Genomic DNA, 15,969 nt, shown 5'->3' on the forward strand with positions numbered 1-15,969 from the left:
TTGTAATCAGAGGGAAGATGAAGGGTCTCAGAGTGTGATGGAAAAAGTGAGATCTGAGGAGAGAGCCAAAGGCATGTAACAGCAGCCAAGAGGAGCGGAGGTAGTTATTTTATCACAGCAACAAAAAGTAACTAAAGCGGAGGCAGGTATTTTATCACAGCAACAAAAGGTAACTAATACAATGATGTTGAAACAATTGGTTATTTTACAAGAAAATAAGGGAGCTTATATCTTATCATTCACAAAATAAATTCCATGTAGGTTACAGTTTGATATATAACATAGAAGAACATCAGGACCAAAGGAAATGCAGAAAGATGATTGTAACTCATAGAGTGGGGAAACTCAGGAAGATTGTTGGGAGTCCCAGCCCAATCTGGGTAAAACTGTGAAACCATATCTCAAAAAAAAAAAAATCAAAACCAAAGAAAAACATACAAATGGAAAAAGGCATCTTAAATCAAATTAAAGAAAGAGTGAGGGTGTTGAGCGGGCGGGCGGGGTTGGTTTGAGAGAGATAGATATTTAGTGCACATAAAATGAAAGAAAGCAGCGATAAACTAATGATTCTTACCAATCAATCAGCCAAAGACAAACCAGTCTACAAAAGTAACATGGCCAAGTGCATAAAAAGGCTATGTAAAGACAATTTAATGGATCTTCAAACAGCCAATTAGCATGTAAATAGATCCTTGGCAACACTAATGATGAAGCAATAGCATGGGGAAGCTATCATATTGGCCAAAATTAATAAGATGGATAATATACACCAGTACCAGTGGGACTAGCATGGCCAAGAGGGCCTTTGCCCTCTGAAGACAGTACATTGGTCTAAGCCTTGTGACTCAGCAAAATAATTTCTTGCCTTGTGTCCTGTAGATTTTCATCCAGAATAATAGGAAAGGTTTCCATATGTCAACATTTATAACAGTGATATTTAGGAAAGCCAAATGCCAGAAGTAGCTTGAGTGGCTCACAGTTTATGGTTAAAAAAGACCTGGTACATCCATGGAGTTTAGTTGCATTTGATTGAAGACTATTCTAGAATCATATATGAGTAGAATATAGAATTCAAGCCTGTGACTTAAAACTGGTGGAACACACAGTAAAAGAACAGAGACATTCTTTGTCATGGGGGATGGGCACAGCAAGCAGCTGCAGTGCAGGGTCTCTGGGAGGCTGATGCCCTCTGCCGTCTGGTCCTCCTTCTGAAATAGCTGGAGACATTATGGGTTCAGCGTAACTACTGGACCATGTTTGTGTTGGAACAGAGGGAGCCTTTGGATTGGGGTGGCCTTCATTTTTCATCTCAGTTTCACCCATGTATTCTGAATGGTGAGCTCCAATATCAGCAGCCAAGCGAGATAATAATTCCAGGCTGATAGTTTGTGAGTTCAGCTCCTAGGAGCTTTCTGCAGGGGTGGGAAAGGTCTGTGTCTGTGATGTCCAATGCAGTAGTTACCAGTCACGTAAGGCTATTGAATACTTGAAATGTGGCTACTGTGACCTTGGAATTGAATTTGTAACTTAGTTTTAATTCATTTCAATGTGAAGGGCGAGCCATGTTTATTGACTTCTGCTTTTAACAGGGTAGGTCTAAACAGACAAGATGCTCTCTTCTAAATGGTCTTAGACAAAAAAAATTATTTGTTATCTTCTCACTTATGAATTTAGAAGGGGTGTGAGAGGACCCAGTGAAGTTTCCTTTTGATACTGTCCTAAAAAGATACCCTATATTAAAGAAATATGTCACAAGTAATACACATTGTACCATTTTAATCTACTAATGAGTGTATTACTCCAAAATTAACCAGTCTATCTGTCTGTCTATCTTTCTATCTATCTGGCACCAGCTTTTTTTTTAAAGCAACCATGTAGTGGCATACCCTGTACTCCCAACACTGAGGAGGAAAAGGCAGCTGAACTATGAATGCAAGGCCAGCCTTGTGTACACAGCAAGCTCCAGGCTGGCCAAGATTACGTAGTGAGATCCCATTTCAAGGAATCCCCTTTTGTTTGGACTCTGTGCCAAATTATGATAACTCATTTCTAGAGGATAGCTTAACTGAACCAAGAGAAGGGAAGTGATGCTATTCACTGTCATTTCTCCTTTTTCTTTTATATATTTTTGTATTTTTCAAGATACAATGATCTTTTTTTACAAGTGGAGGGATGGCTGGGAGAGATGGACATGTCTGTGGGAAGCAGGTTGGTTAAATATCAGGGATGTGGGTTGGCTCCGTGTCCTAAGGAAGTAAGGAAAGGAGATGGAACTGGGCTCCAAGCCCAGGTCTTTAATCCCAGCTACTGGGGCAGGAGAGTCACAAGTTCAAGTCCAACCTAAGCTTTGGAGTGAGTTCGAAGCTAACCTGGGTAATTTAGTAAAGAACCTACCTCAAAATAAATGCAGAATGGGCCGAGGAACATAGCTGAGATGCATGCCTGGCATGTGCACCAAGTCCTGGGTTCAATCCCTGGTACCTCAAGCAAACAAACAAATGAAATAAAAAAAATAGAAAATTGGAAGTTAGAAAAAAAAGAGGTGATAAAGACTTGTGACTCCCGCACCTTCCTGCTACCCCAATATACCATTCTTCAGGACATCCCATTATGTCTTTTTCATGTCACCTATCTGATCCCCCCAACCAGAAATTGTCTTTCCCTATTTGACATTTCAGGGCATTTGTGCTTCTGTTCTATGCACTGCGAGAGATTTATGAATTTTAAAGAACCCTTTAAACCTAAGGTTCTATCAGCTTCCTGCCTGAGGTCCTTTGGTTCTACCTGGAGGGACTGTGTGCAGGACAGGAAAACTTCTGCCAGTGCTGGACGGTCCTGGCAAGTGCCACAGCCCTAGGGAGGGATGAGTGGACTGTGAGATTGACTGCTTCAGTTCTTTAGAGGCTGGGGATACCTGGGCCTAGGCCCTCAGTTTGGAGGCCTATGCCTCTGGGCTCTAACCCCCTGTGGACTGGCACTGGGCAGCCTTTGTAATCCTCAGTTTTGAGCATCACCGCCTGTCCTGCTTCTCTAGCCCTAGCGTCTCAAGGAGAGATGGTTCCCTCTAATCTGTCTCTAAGAGAGTACGTCTCCTGGGGAGTCGCTGGCAGGAGATTTGCGATCCACGTTTGTTAAACCAGTTCAGTTCTAGACTCAGTGTTTGAGTTCTCTTGCCAGCAAGCTAGCATCTGTCTATATCCTCCTTTCTTAGTTACTTGGTATTTATGTGAACGCAGCAACACATGAAATGGTACTTTGTGTTTTGTATGTGATGCTAGAATGCCTGGTAAGTATGGAATGAGCATACCCTGTACCTGGATAGTATACAGTCCGTGAGTAGAAAGGATTATTCCAAATATTTAAGGGTCGTCCTTACTGGGATTTGAAATTTTAAAGTAAATATAAGCTCTTGCTTATGAACTTACTAGCACATGTGCATGCCATGACATCATCTCCCTCATGGCAATTTACTGTAAGAATACTTGTGTGCTCTTCAGTTAAGAGTTGCTTGGAGGCTGTTCTTGGGAATGAAAAGGCTGTACAGTACCAATGTGAGGTCCAGGATCTTTATTTTCAATTTATACATCGTTTACCCCCTTTTTTGAGCTCCCATTTTGCTTCTTCCTTTGGCCAAATACCATCTGAAGGTATTGTATTTCCTGTATGCTTTAAGACAGAATAAGAAACCCATTCCCCCCAAAAGCCTGCTAATAATGTCTCATAGTTCGTGCTAGCTCAACAATTATAATCGTTCTACTACATGGCTAATTTAATAGACAATTCTATTTTGGGCTGAAGAATTCATGTCTTGGATTTTGGCACTCAAAGAATAAAAAGGGTTGATATTAATTAGAGAAAAATTGATCTTGCCAAGAGGCCCCTGATGTGGTTGAGAACTGCTTGACAGAGGCTCTGAGCAGACAAGAGGCACGGAGTCCCACATGTGCGCTCGTTTCTAGCAGTTTTTCTTGCTGTGGCCATGGTTACAGCAAGCCTCTTTTCTTTCTTCACCTGTTCTCTTCTTGGAGAGGCTCTCTTCGGGCGACTCCGCTTCCTCAGAATGGCGAGGCGGTGAGGCCACCTGGGAAGAGCAGCGGGAAAGGGCTCTCAGCAGCTGTCATTCCGGGATGGCATTCCTCTACTGCAGGACTGCTTTCAGCAACCTCTCCCATAAGTCTTCACTGTACGCTAAGTTCTAAATTGTGTAGAACTTTACATCCTTGTAAAAGTGACTGTGCCAGATTGATAGCTCTTCCACCAATATCGGTGAAAAGAAGCATGGACAAACACACCCATGAACACACTTCATCACAGCAGCCAACAAGGGAGGTACTGAGTTTCATTGTAAACAAAGATTTATTGTTTTAATTAAATTTTTAAACATTTTTTTCTGCTTAATCCTGAGTATGGAAATTAATTACCTGAAATGTCTAAAAGTTACCTCAGGCAGGAATAAAAGTGTTGAATTATCATGTTAAGGATCATTAGGACACATAACATGACTGATTTATCTATATTATAAATTCGGTATATGAATAATTTTTCTCCATCTTGTCTCTATTGCAAGTTTATTTCTGATGACATCAGAAGTGGAATGAGTAACAAATGACTGACTAAATTATGTTCTTTTGATAAGGAGAGAGCTAATGTAACAAGCCAAAGTGCATTGAAAAGAAAGCTTTATATGGGGAATGAGAGAGTCAGTGTCAGGCAGTGGAAAGAGACCCTGGGCTTAGGAGAGTATGGCTTTGGGTTTGATATACTCCTATTCTTAGTCCTGAGTGGCTTATTAGACCTTCTCTGAGATCTGTAGCTCTAGGCACTGGACTGTTCTTGTGAGAAAGTGAAACTCTGTATGCAGTTGAACCTAGTGTATGGGATTCTGTATAGAATGTTATGGCCTGTTGACTTACCATATTGATCTGTGTCTAATCTGGTGTTATTTCCTTATAAAGCTAGAAAATATATCCAAGACAAGAGGAAATACAGACATGTAAGTCAGCCATGGAATGTACAGTCAGATATTGTAAAATGTTACCCATTTAGAAAACCAAAGGTTTAATTAACATATTAGAATTGGATTAATCAGATGCATCATTCTTTCAGCTGTGATAATAGTCAATCATCACTGGAGAACTCTGCCACTTTATTCCGCTGGGAGGCAGTTGCTAAGCAGGGATAATTAGAAGTGAAGAGGTTTCCATGGGGAACACCTAAGATGATAATGTGGAGGGATCTGAAGGAGGCAGGGGTGGGGTGGGGGAGAGGCGAGGGGAGAGGACTTCGGCTGGAGCGCAGGTCAGACGCACGCAAACAAAAGTGACTAGATCGGATGGAAATGATCTCAGACTTAAGATAATCTTAAGAAAGTTTTGGCCGGGCTGATGGAGAGGGTAGACAAAAACTGCATGGTGGAGGGTTGGCTCTGGGCAGGAGGGCAGGGCTGTGTCCCAGACATGCTCAGTTCTTGGCTGGGAGCAGCCTAGGTAGCACATAGGCAGTAGCTGACTACACAGGTGGTTCTGAATGGGAAAGCATCAGATGACCCAACTCCTTAAACCAGGTTTCTCCGAGTTCCCTGTATCCATGGCTGTCACCCAGGTTATGTGTTATTTGATTTAACTTGACAAGCATTTATTCATTGCCAGTTTTGTCTATGAACTCCGCTAGGTGCTGTTGGGGCTGTGAAAATTCACTCATTTTCTCATTTCCACATGAATTCTGAAGATACTGGGGAGGGTTTGGCACATCCTAAATATTTGTACTTCCCTTGTGAAGCCACTGTTGAAATACATATTTATCTCACTTTTTCTGTTGCAGGACAGTGACATTGTTGATGGTTCATTAGAGTGCTGTGAAATTCAGAACTTAGCTTGTCAGACACAGAGACAAGTGTGTGTGAGTGTGTGTGTGTGTGTGTGTGTGTGTGTGTGTGTGTGTGTGTGTGTGTATTCGTACATGTGTGCACATGTATGTATTTTCTTGGAAAATGAAATTACTTACCTTTCTTCACATTTTCCTTAATGGGTATAAAATATAAATTGCATTCCTGGAGCTCAGTGAGTGGGGAGTCCTCAGTGGGTGGAGATGGGAATAGTTAGTCTTACTTAACATCAGGTTGTGGTAGACCTGCAGTTTTGCAGCCTAGCTTTCTGCCCAGAGCTGTGCCTCAGACATTCTGTAAGGAATGTATATGAAGCATGAGTATGCTGCTGTGTTGATGCTGTGAAGAATGCCCAGTTCGCTGAAAAGCACATTCTCCATTGCCACATCTAGGGCCAAAGAAAGATGGGGGGTGGAGAGAAATCAGTCATGTTGTCCTGTTCTATTTGCGTTTGTTTTAGGGTTTCCAATGGCTCCTTGTTTATTAGCGCTTCTTGGTAACAAACTCATTTTCACAACTACCTTAGCTGCTGCTGCTGCCTGTGTTTCGGAGCTGCTGTTTCCCATCTCTGTTTCATTTGGGCTGACAGGGATGCTGTTCGTAGTGGTTCATTTCGTGTCAGCAAAGATGCCTTTACCCTATAGCCACAGTGGCTGCACGCATCATTAGTGCAGCACACAGGGATTTTAATGTTGCTTCAAAACCATCTTCACCTCTTGCCATTATTTTAATTTAGGACCAACTGCTCAGCCATATGGGGCAGTTTGTCATTCAACATCTGTATTTGCAAAATATGTATTTGTCTGTGTGTTTTATGCCTTCAAATGTGCTATATTTCACACAAAGACAAATCTTTTCATTTTATTAATGTTGCCATTCACTGAATCTTCCATTTATTTTTCCCACAGAGAGCTTAATGTTGGATTGGGATGCTTGGAAAAGTCATTTTATAAAGAAATGATACTTTCTGTAGATTAGCTTTTCTTGTGCCCACAGATAAGCACAAGGACACCTTGCTGGTCATTTATTATTATACTTCACAAATTATTCAGTATCTGGGCTGGGGGGTATAACACAGTGGGTAGAGGCTTGCCTAGCATGCACAAAGCTCTGGGTTCGATCTCCAGCTGGACATGGTATCACGTGCCTGTAATTCCAGCACTCGGGCAGTGGAGGCAGGAGGATCATAAGTTCACTGTTATCCTCAGCTCTATAACAAGTTTAAGGCCACTGTGGCATACAGGAGATCCCACTTCTCACAATAAACTAACCAAAAACCCTCTTCAACTTCTATCTAATGTTGTCTAACAAGATCGTACCAGGAATCTAAAAGTAAATCACTAACTGAATAAGCAATAGGTTTTCTTTCACCCCAGTCTGGGTTTGAATTCTGGCCTGCATGCCCTCTGCCTTCCTGTGGGTAGTTTGCTAAAGATGCAACTATCCTTGCCTTGTCCTCGAAGCCTTTAAGCAATCCAGTCCAAACCCAATGGACACAAAGGACAAGGAGGAGGTGTCTAGTGCCCTTGGCTGTACAGTGACTCCATCTATCTTCCCAAACACCACTGTTAGAATAGATTGGAATCTAAGAAGAGATAGTCAAAGTTTGTCTCCTAGGCTTCTACTGTTGGCCTTTGAGAAGAAAAAACTGTATGGCAGTGTTGGGAGAGGATGAGATCTGAGTGGTCTGTAATCTTAGAGAAGTTGCTTTCTGTTCTGGATTTGATTTGTCACTTAAAAGATCCAAAATGTTTTAGCAACTTGAAAGTTTACCTAATCATTGGATGGCAAAGCTTAACTCATTTGAACTCACTTGCTGACCATGATCTGACAGGAAATAATGTATTATTTATCTCTATATTTTGCTTTCAATATTTTAATCTTTCCCTATAGAAATATTAATATGTATGATCATGAACTCCAGCCTCAGGGGTTGTGGAAAGGGGCCATGGACCAGCAGTGCTTATGTTATGTTTTTGTTTTGAGATTTAAGGACTTAATATATTCAGACATGCTTAGAATAAATCTAAGCTCTGGTTTCTACCTCATCTGCATAGGTTTTACTTCATAAGCAGCCGGCAAGTGGTAGACCTTGTCCTAAGCCTTTGGGGACATGTATGACTGGGCAGGGCATTGGCTCTGTTATTAATAGATGGGAAGTTAGTCAAGTGGCTGGTAGAGGAAAATCTGGTCACTGAGGTTCTCTGCAGTGGGTTAGTGGAAAGTAGGCTCTCTCTAGCAAGTGATGCTGTCTTAAGATACAGAATTCCCCAGGTGAACATGCAGACACTGTTAGCAAAGAGCTTGTTTGAGGTTTCAGAATTACAAAGAGGAAGCATTTGGTTTCTATTCCCTTAAACTATGGAAGTGGATCTTCCTAACTCATCCCCTCTCCTAAGACCAAAGCTTGCCTTCAGAGGAGGCTCCTTGAAAACAGAAAACGAAGAGAATCAAAGGGGGAATCAGAGCTCCCCATGATGATCTGTGGAAAGGAGCAAGCATCTGCATTCACCAGATGGCGCCTAACTCCCCTAGATGGGGAAATCTCTCCTGAGCTGTGGGGCTTGTACAGTAGTTGTGATGACTGAAGAATTTTTCCCCAGGTCCATATTGGTGGGGAATGATAGTTGCAGAATGGAGGCTTTCTCTAGCTCTATGTTGCTGGCTTACAGGTATATGTGGGTTAGGATACGAGACTATAATGCTCTTAAATTTTTCCTGAGACTCAGAATAAAATACATGTAGACTCATGACCCAGAGAGTCTCTTAGTATGTATGCACAGTGCTTGGCACAGGGCAGTCAGCTAATCCACACTGGTTACCCTTCTCGTCGGTTCTTGTAAATCACATGTGATCACCAGGGGCTATATTTAAAAAGGAAGGAATAAATGTATCCTAATCTCAAATTCCTTTTATTTGAAAGATAAATGTCTCTTATAATATAATGTAAAAACTGGTTGCTTAGGGTAATGTTTAAATCCTGATTATTAATAGAATTGTTCAATTTTGGTTATTTTATATAACTCATATTTATTCTTGAGATTAACTTATGATAACCTGTAATTGGCTACTTTTTTATTCTTTCATTCTTGAATTATGATTTTTGGCCCATTATATTACTCACTAATACATTGTGACAGAAAGTGGAAAAGAAAATTGAGAAATGATTTAAATTTTTATCATGTTTTCTGCTACTGTTCATTCTTACATTGCACCAATCATGAGTCCTGCTTTCTACATTAAATATTGCAAAGCATTAAATGAATAGCTTAAATGAAATTTAAAACAGCATAAATTAAATTGATGCCTGATATGAATATTATATCAGTTTTTTTGTGAATAATTCATATGAAAGTGTTTTTAAAATCCTCTTTGTAATTAAGGAGTCATTATCCAGGATAGCATCTATCATTATCTCTCTTCTGTTCCCTGTGCTTACTGAAACACCTCAACATACTGCAGGCTGTGCATTTCTGTCCCCATGTCATAGTAATAGACCAGGACAAAGGGAAGTGAAGCCACTGTGTGGCTCACACACTTGCCTGTGAGGAGCTGTAGCTGGTCTGATATTCTTCCAGAAAGAACAATATGATTTTGAAAATGGGTTTTACCAAATTGAGTTTTAAATGGGTGTTTGCTTGAAACTGAACTTGGTCATCAGCAGCTAATATCACTTAATAATCACTAGCAAGTGCTTAGAGAAACAAATGACTCATTCTCCTCTTTCCAATTACTGCTTGTTCCTGTAGACAGCAATTGTGTCTTCAGCAGTCTCCATGTACTTGTGAAAACAAGTGCCCAAAAGTTCAGAAGAGGGTGACAGATCCTCTGCACCCAGAGTTCAGGGGGTTGTGAGCTGCCTCCCTGGGTGCCTGGAAGAGAACTCTGGTCCTCTGCAAGAGCAGCAAGCCCTCTTAACCGCTGAGACCTCTCTGCAGCACCCTCTTTTTTTTAAACCGTTTTATCTTTTGCTTTCATTTTTATGGGCAATATTCATAAGTTGATAACATGTTAAGGGAAAAAACTAATCATCATTGAACCTAAGTTCGAATGGTTGTGTTTGTTGATATCTCTTCTTTATAATATTTTGTCAGAAATAGATATGTCCATTGCTTAAGAGTCTAGCACCTGATTATTTTTCTTGAAAGGCTTTTTGCATATTTCTTAGGGCCTCTTGAGTCTCATTCATTCAGGTTGATTACAGTATTTGTTTTGTGCTAGTCTCCTCATCAGTCTGTGGATGGCCTGTGCTTTTATTTCACGTTTGTGAATCCAACACCTACAGCAACCCCCCCTCGGCCCCCCACCACCCCATCTTAATGGGGATCTGCTCCTCACACTGACAGCACTGTGAGGCTGTGGACCTGTGTGTGTGTGTGTGTGTGTGTGTGTGTGTGTGTGTGTGTGTGTGTGTTATACTGTGTTTTTATATGTATGAGTGTGTGTGTGTTATATACTGTGTTTTTGTATGTATGTGTGTGTGTGTATGTGTGTGTGTGCGTGTGTGTATGTATGTGCACATGCATTATATATTGTATGCATCCTAGTGGGGACCAGAGGTCAACATTAGCAGTCTTCCTTGATTTCTCCCCAGCTTATTTTTTCTTATTAGTTTTTCATTTGCTCTTATTATGTGTGTGTTTGGGGGATGCATAGCTGTTGTGAACACATGGAGCTCGTGAACACATGGAGATCAGAGAGAAGCCTTGTGGAGGTGGTTCTTTGCTTCTATTTTCACAAATGTTCTGGGGAGTGGACATAGGTCAGCAGACTTCCATTGCTGAGTGACAAGCAGCTTTATCTGCTGAGCCATCTACCCTGCCCCCAACTCATGTTTTTTGAGATGGATCCTCTCACTGAACCCAGAGGATAGGCCAGTGTGGAGAATGATAACAGATCTAAGAGCTGATAACAAGGTAATTCAGCCAATGGGCTCTTTCAGGCTGAGGAGTTGGTGAGTTAAGAGGTAGTGGCTGTGGCTTGTTCTTCTTCTCTGATCTTTCAGCTTTCACCCTGACATCTGGCTCTGGGTTTTTATTAAGACCAATCAGGATTTGTGCAACATCTGACATCCAACTTTTGGGGCATGAATTCATGAAAAAGCCACTTGCCTGTGACTTTGCAGCCACCGGCTCAGGTCGGAGCTGCATGTGACCAGAATCTCCACCCGACCTGGGCCAAAGTCCCTACCCTGCCAGCTAAGTTTCTGTTGAAGCCTCTCTGCAGCAAACTGCATAGACTTTTGGGCTCCAAAAGCCACAGGAGTTAGCTGCTTTTGTATATTCCCTTGTGCAGACAGCTGGCTCTTTCACTTCTTCACTCTCCCAGTGGGTTGTGGCTTTCACTGTAACCCCTCCTTGGGTGGCTGCCACACTAGGTAACTGCCTCACTTCACTGTCATCTGAATCATCATTGTCAGCAGAATTGGTGAGTCAATTGGGATTTCTTTCTTCTTTTCTTCTTTTTTTTTGTTTTATTTTTTTTGAGACAGGGTTTCTCTGTGTAGCTTTGCACCTTTCCTGGATCTCGCTTTGCTGGCCTTGAACTCACAAATCTGCCTGCTTCTTAAAGAGGAGAATTAGTTAAAAAAAAAGTCAGAGAGAATTTTTTTCCCCACATTAAAAAATGGGAAACACTATTACAATGGAAAGAGTTTGGTCTCTTTTATAATATATTCAACGGTCTGAAAATGGAACAATTAAATGAGAGGATAATTAATGTTGATGGGATTTATAATGTCAATTATAAATATTATTTGTTTGATTATTTCTGTTTTATCTTTAAAAAAGTTGGCTAATGTGAGTGCCAATATAAAAGTTTTTGAAAAACTTGTTAAAACAGATCATAGAGATATTCAGACCCAGACAGAGGAATTTAAAGGAGAACCAATCTCAACATTGCATTATAAGGTTCAGAGAAACAATCTAAGGCTTTCAGTCAACCTTAATTTATCCAGGAACCTTATAGGAACTACCAAATGATAGAATCCTCAAGGGTGTGTAAGAGATGAATGAACTCCTGTGCAAATGTTAGACTTGAGGAGATTCAAGGAAGCAATAGTCTCATATGGCATGCACTCACCTTTTGTGAAGCAGATGTTAAACTGGTGGTCAGCTTGTAATAGAATTATCTCTCAAGACTGGAAAGAGTTGGTTACAGCAGTCTTAGAGGCTGGTCCCCAATTACAATGGAGGACCTGGTGGAAGGATGAGGCTAAGACCACTGAACAATGGAGTAGGAATAGAATATTGAAATTTGCTGAGATCAAATTCTTGGAGAGGGCGATTACGTTGATCTACAAAGATAATCTTTATATGATGATCACACCCTGGCTTTATGCTGCACAGCAGCCTTGAAAACTTGAGAAAGAATTGAAGAAGTAGGAAAGAAAATTGAGTCATTTACAAAAGTTATACAGGACCCCAAAGAAACTTACATTGATTTCTTACAAAGACTGACTTCAGCAGTAAATAGGATGATACCAAATTCAGAAGCTAGACAAATAATAATTGAATCTCTGGCTTTTGAAAATGCTAATGCACAATGCAAAAGGGTAATTAGGCTATTAAAGGTAAGATCAACACCCTTGGAGGAATGGACCTGAGATACAATCAGTATTGAATCTCATGATCATGATGATGCTTGGATAGGAGAGGTGATTTCCAGAGGTTTGAAGAAAAATTGTAATGTCAAATGTTTCAGTTGTGGTAAACAAGGTCACCTAAAAAGGGACTGAAAACAGGGTGTTCCTAGAAACAATGTTTTTTTAAAGGAATAATCCCAACAGAATGCTCCTCCCTTCTGGATTATGTAGAAGGTATGGCAAAGGCAGACACTGTACTAACGAATGTAGATCAACAAGGAACAGACAAGGTAATCCTTTGCCTTTGTGGTAGGGAAACTCCCTGAGGGGCCTCTCACAGGCCCCCATGTCAAATTCCATTCAGTCTTTCCTGTCATCATGGAGGAAACTCCTTCCCAGAGCAATTAAAGAACCTAATGCCTATTGTAAAAAACCATACTCCTGGATGACAGAACAGCTATAGAAGAGAGAACAAAAACTTCAAGAGAAACCATAAAGTGAATTTTTTGGCAAACTTCTATAAGTGAATAAAGACCAAAATTGAAAATATGAATTAATGATGTTGTCATTGAAGGCCTTGTAGACACTGGTATAGATGTAACAATAATCGCACCAGAAACTTGGCATCCAAATTGGCCTCTTCAGGAGGTAAATATTCAGCTTTTAGGGATTGGAGCATTATCTCAAGTGAAACAGAGTGTGAGGTGAATCGAATGTATAGGGCCAGAGGACGGAGAGGAAAATTAAAGCTATATGTGGCTAATATAGCCATGAATTTATGGGAATGTGATTTGTTACAGTAATGAAATATCCTGATTAACATTCCTCCAATCACAGAAACAAACAATGAACTAACATATATTTCTGGGAAAAACATTAGAAGGTATTATAAAGTACAGTCACTGATCATTTGGCTTGTACAAGGACAGGGCACCACAGCTGCTGATCTTTCACAGACACCAACAGCTCTACCTTTAAAATGGTTAACAGACAAGCCTGTATGGGTTAAGCAATGGCCTTTAACAACAGAGAAACTACAGACCTTAGAACAGCTGGTACAAGAGCAGTTAAATGTTCAGCAATTGAAGAATCAACCAATACTTGGAATTCTCCTGCATTTGTTATTAAAAAGAAATCAGAAAAAGGGAGAATGGAAACAGATCTAAGAGCAATTAACAAGGTAATTCAGCCAATGGGCTCTTTCAGGCTGAGGAGTTGGTGAGGTAAGAGGTGGTGGCTATGGCTTGCTCTTCTTCTCTGACCTTTCAGCTTTCACCCTAATATCTGGCTCTGGGTTTTTATTAAGACCAATTGTGATTCGTGCAGCACCAGTGAGCTTCAGGAATCTGCCTGTCCTGTCTCTTCACTAATGAGATCACAAATGTGCCATGGTGTCTGTCTTTGTCTTTATATTTTTAATGAATCCCTGTGCTTTGTAATAATATGATCATGATGTTATGCAACTTAAATTTTTTCTTACTTAGGGTCTAAAAGATATTTACCCGTTGACATTTGAATAGTTTATTTTTTTAACATTTGACATTTCGATCCTTTTAGAGTTGGAATTTGTGGTTTGAGTGAACTAAGGGTTCAACTTCATGTGATCTTTTTCATAAAGCATTTTTTTTTAAAAGATCTCCACTTGTATTGGTACTCTCTTCTTACTCAAGCAGCATCACTGATCAACAGACTTTCATAAGTGCATTGGTCTATGTTTCTGTTTGGTTCATCTCCCTTTCTCTTACGGTTTCCCTCTTCATCCTCTTCTTCCTCCTCTCCCCCCTCTCCTTCCCTCTTCCTTCCCATCCTTTCTCCTGCCCCTCTCCTCTCCTCCCCTCCTCTCTCCACACACACATTCATCTCTTACATTTAAGCCAGCATAGTGGTACATACCCATAATGTGAGCATTGGGAGGTTGAAGCAAGAGACTCAGGAACTCAAAGCCAGCTTCAGTGACATAATAAAGTCTGGGTCAGCCTGGGCTACAGGAGGTGACACACACCTTTCTTTGATAAGAGATATCTTCGAACTTAAGACTCATGTATGCATATGTAGATTTTAAGTACTTGTTTTTCCATTAGGTTTTAGACATAGTAAAATCAAGTGTCCGTACAGTTCTTCCAAGGATCTGGAGGGTGCCTGATGCTGAAGAAGTGAGTTTATACCGGATTTTCAACCGGGTGTTTAATCGCTTACTCTGGAGTCATGGCCAAGGTCTATGGAGTTGTTTCTGTGATTCAGGGTAAGTTGAAGTCATTTAAATCTCTGTTACTGCAATTTTAAATGTTTTACTATTAGGTATATAGGCAGACAAAGGACATGGTCAAATATCTTTATAATAGTCTTTTAAAATATGAATTTTTATTGCATATAATTATAGTACTCAAGTATAACTTATATAAATTAAGTTGATTTGTGTAAGTCAATAGTGAGCTCTGGGTTCAATGAGAGACCTTCTTTCCAAAAATAAGGTAGAGAGAAATCAAGAAATCAAAATCAAGTTTGATGGAGAGACCCGACATCAAACACATGTGCGTGCACATAGAATATACATACCACACCATGCATACACATGTACATACAGAAATATGCATACACATTACACACACAGACACACACACATACACACACTACACATATACATACATATACTGCACACATACACACAAACATACATACTTATACATGCATGAGCAATAAAAGAGATTTCTGGGCAGTCTTGACTCCAGTGTTTCATTTATTTATTTTATTTTATTATCAAGATCATTGCCTAAACTGTAGTGATTTCCCTCATCTATCATCAGAATCTAAACTTGTCTACAGACACAGGCTGTCTACAACACTCATTCTACCTTCTTTAGTCTTTACTCTCCTGTTTGGTACATACTCCAGAAAAACTCATCATTTTTCAAATATCTTAAAAATCTGTCCATTCTGCATGATTTGAGCCCTATGTAGAGGCACAGAGTACACTTATCTATGCTGAAAAATCTTAACATACTGTTCTGCTCTGAGACTCTGAGTTATTCATGCCTTTTGCAGACCCCTTCTCAGCACTATGTGTTTTCCCTCATCTGTCATTCACCAGTAGAAGAGCACTCTGGGATGTGATGCCATCTGAGGACGATCTTGCCTATAAGACATCCCTATAGAGATTTAGGTGAAATATTTGATCTGCGTTCTAAAGTCCTCTAATTGATGGCTTTCTGGAATGTTTCCATCTGAACTCTTTTTGGTTTGGTTTGTTTGTTGATCCTTTAGCTTGCTTCTACATATGGATTTCAGCTCCTGTCAACCATGGAAGGCTGTGATACAGTTTGCTACTTATCTTAGTGCTGGGTATTTGCCAGTGTCAATATCTAATGGTATATGTCTGGTGACTTCATTGATCACAGGGTTTTATTTACTCACTCTATTTAGTAACACATTCTGGCTTGGCTGAGTTCCCTTTTCACCTGCCACTAACATAATATTCTGTGCAAATTTTTCTGGTGGTATCTTT

At 40.3% G+C, this 15,969-nt stretch overlaps 1 protein-coding gene across 14 annotated transcripts in view; it reads left to right on the forward strand.

Moving 5' to 3' along the window:
* Nucleotides 1-15,969, forward strand: part of Ttll7 (tubulin tyrosine ligase like 7) — a 217,840-nt gene that overhangs the window by 91,171 nt on the left and 110,700 nt on the right. For all 14 annotated transcript variants that reach the window (XR_008216342.1, XR_008216343.1, XR_008216346.1 and 11 more), the window contains one exon: nucleotides 14,549-14,709. Coding sequence is in view for 3 of the 14 variants with exons in the window: in XM_052730705.1 (XP_052586665.1) it covers nucleotides 14,549-14,709 (161 nt within the window). In the remaining 11 variants the exon portion in view is untranslated. The remainder of the gene's footprint in view (nucleotides 1-14,548; nucleotides 14,710-15,969) is intronic.

The sequence above is a fragment of the Peromyscus californicus genome, unplaced genomic scaffold (assembly GCF_007827085.1).
Source record: "Peromyscus californicus insignis strain IS unplaced genomic scaffold, ASM782708v3 Scaffold_9__1_contigs__length_137607984, whole genome shotgun sequence".
Taxonomy (NCBI): Eukaryota; Metazoa; Chordata; class Mammalia; order Rodentia; family Cricetidae; genus Peromyscus; species Peromyscus californicus.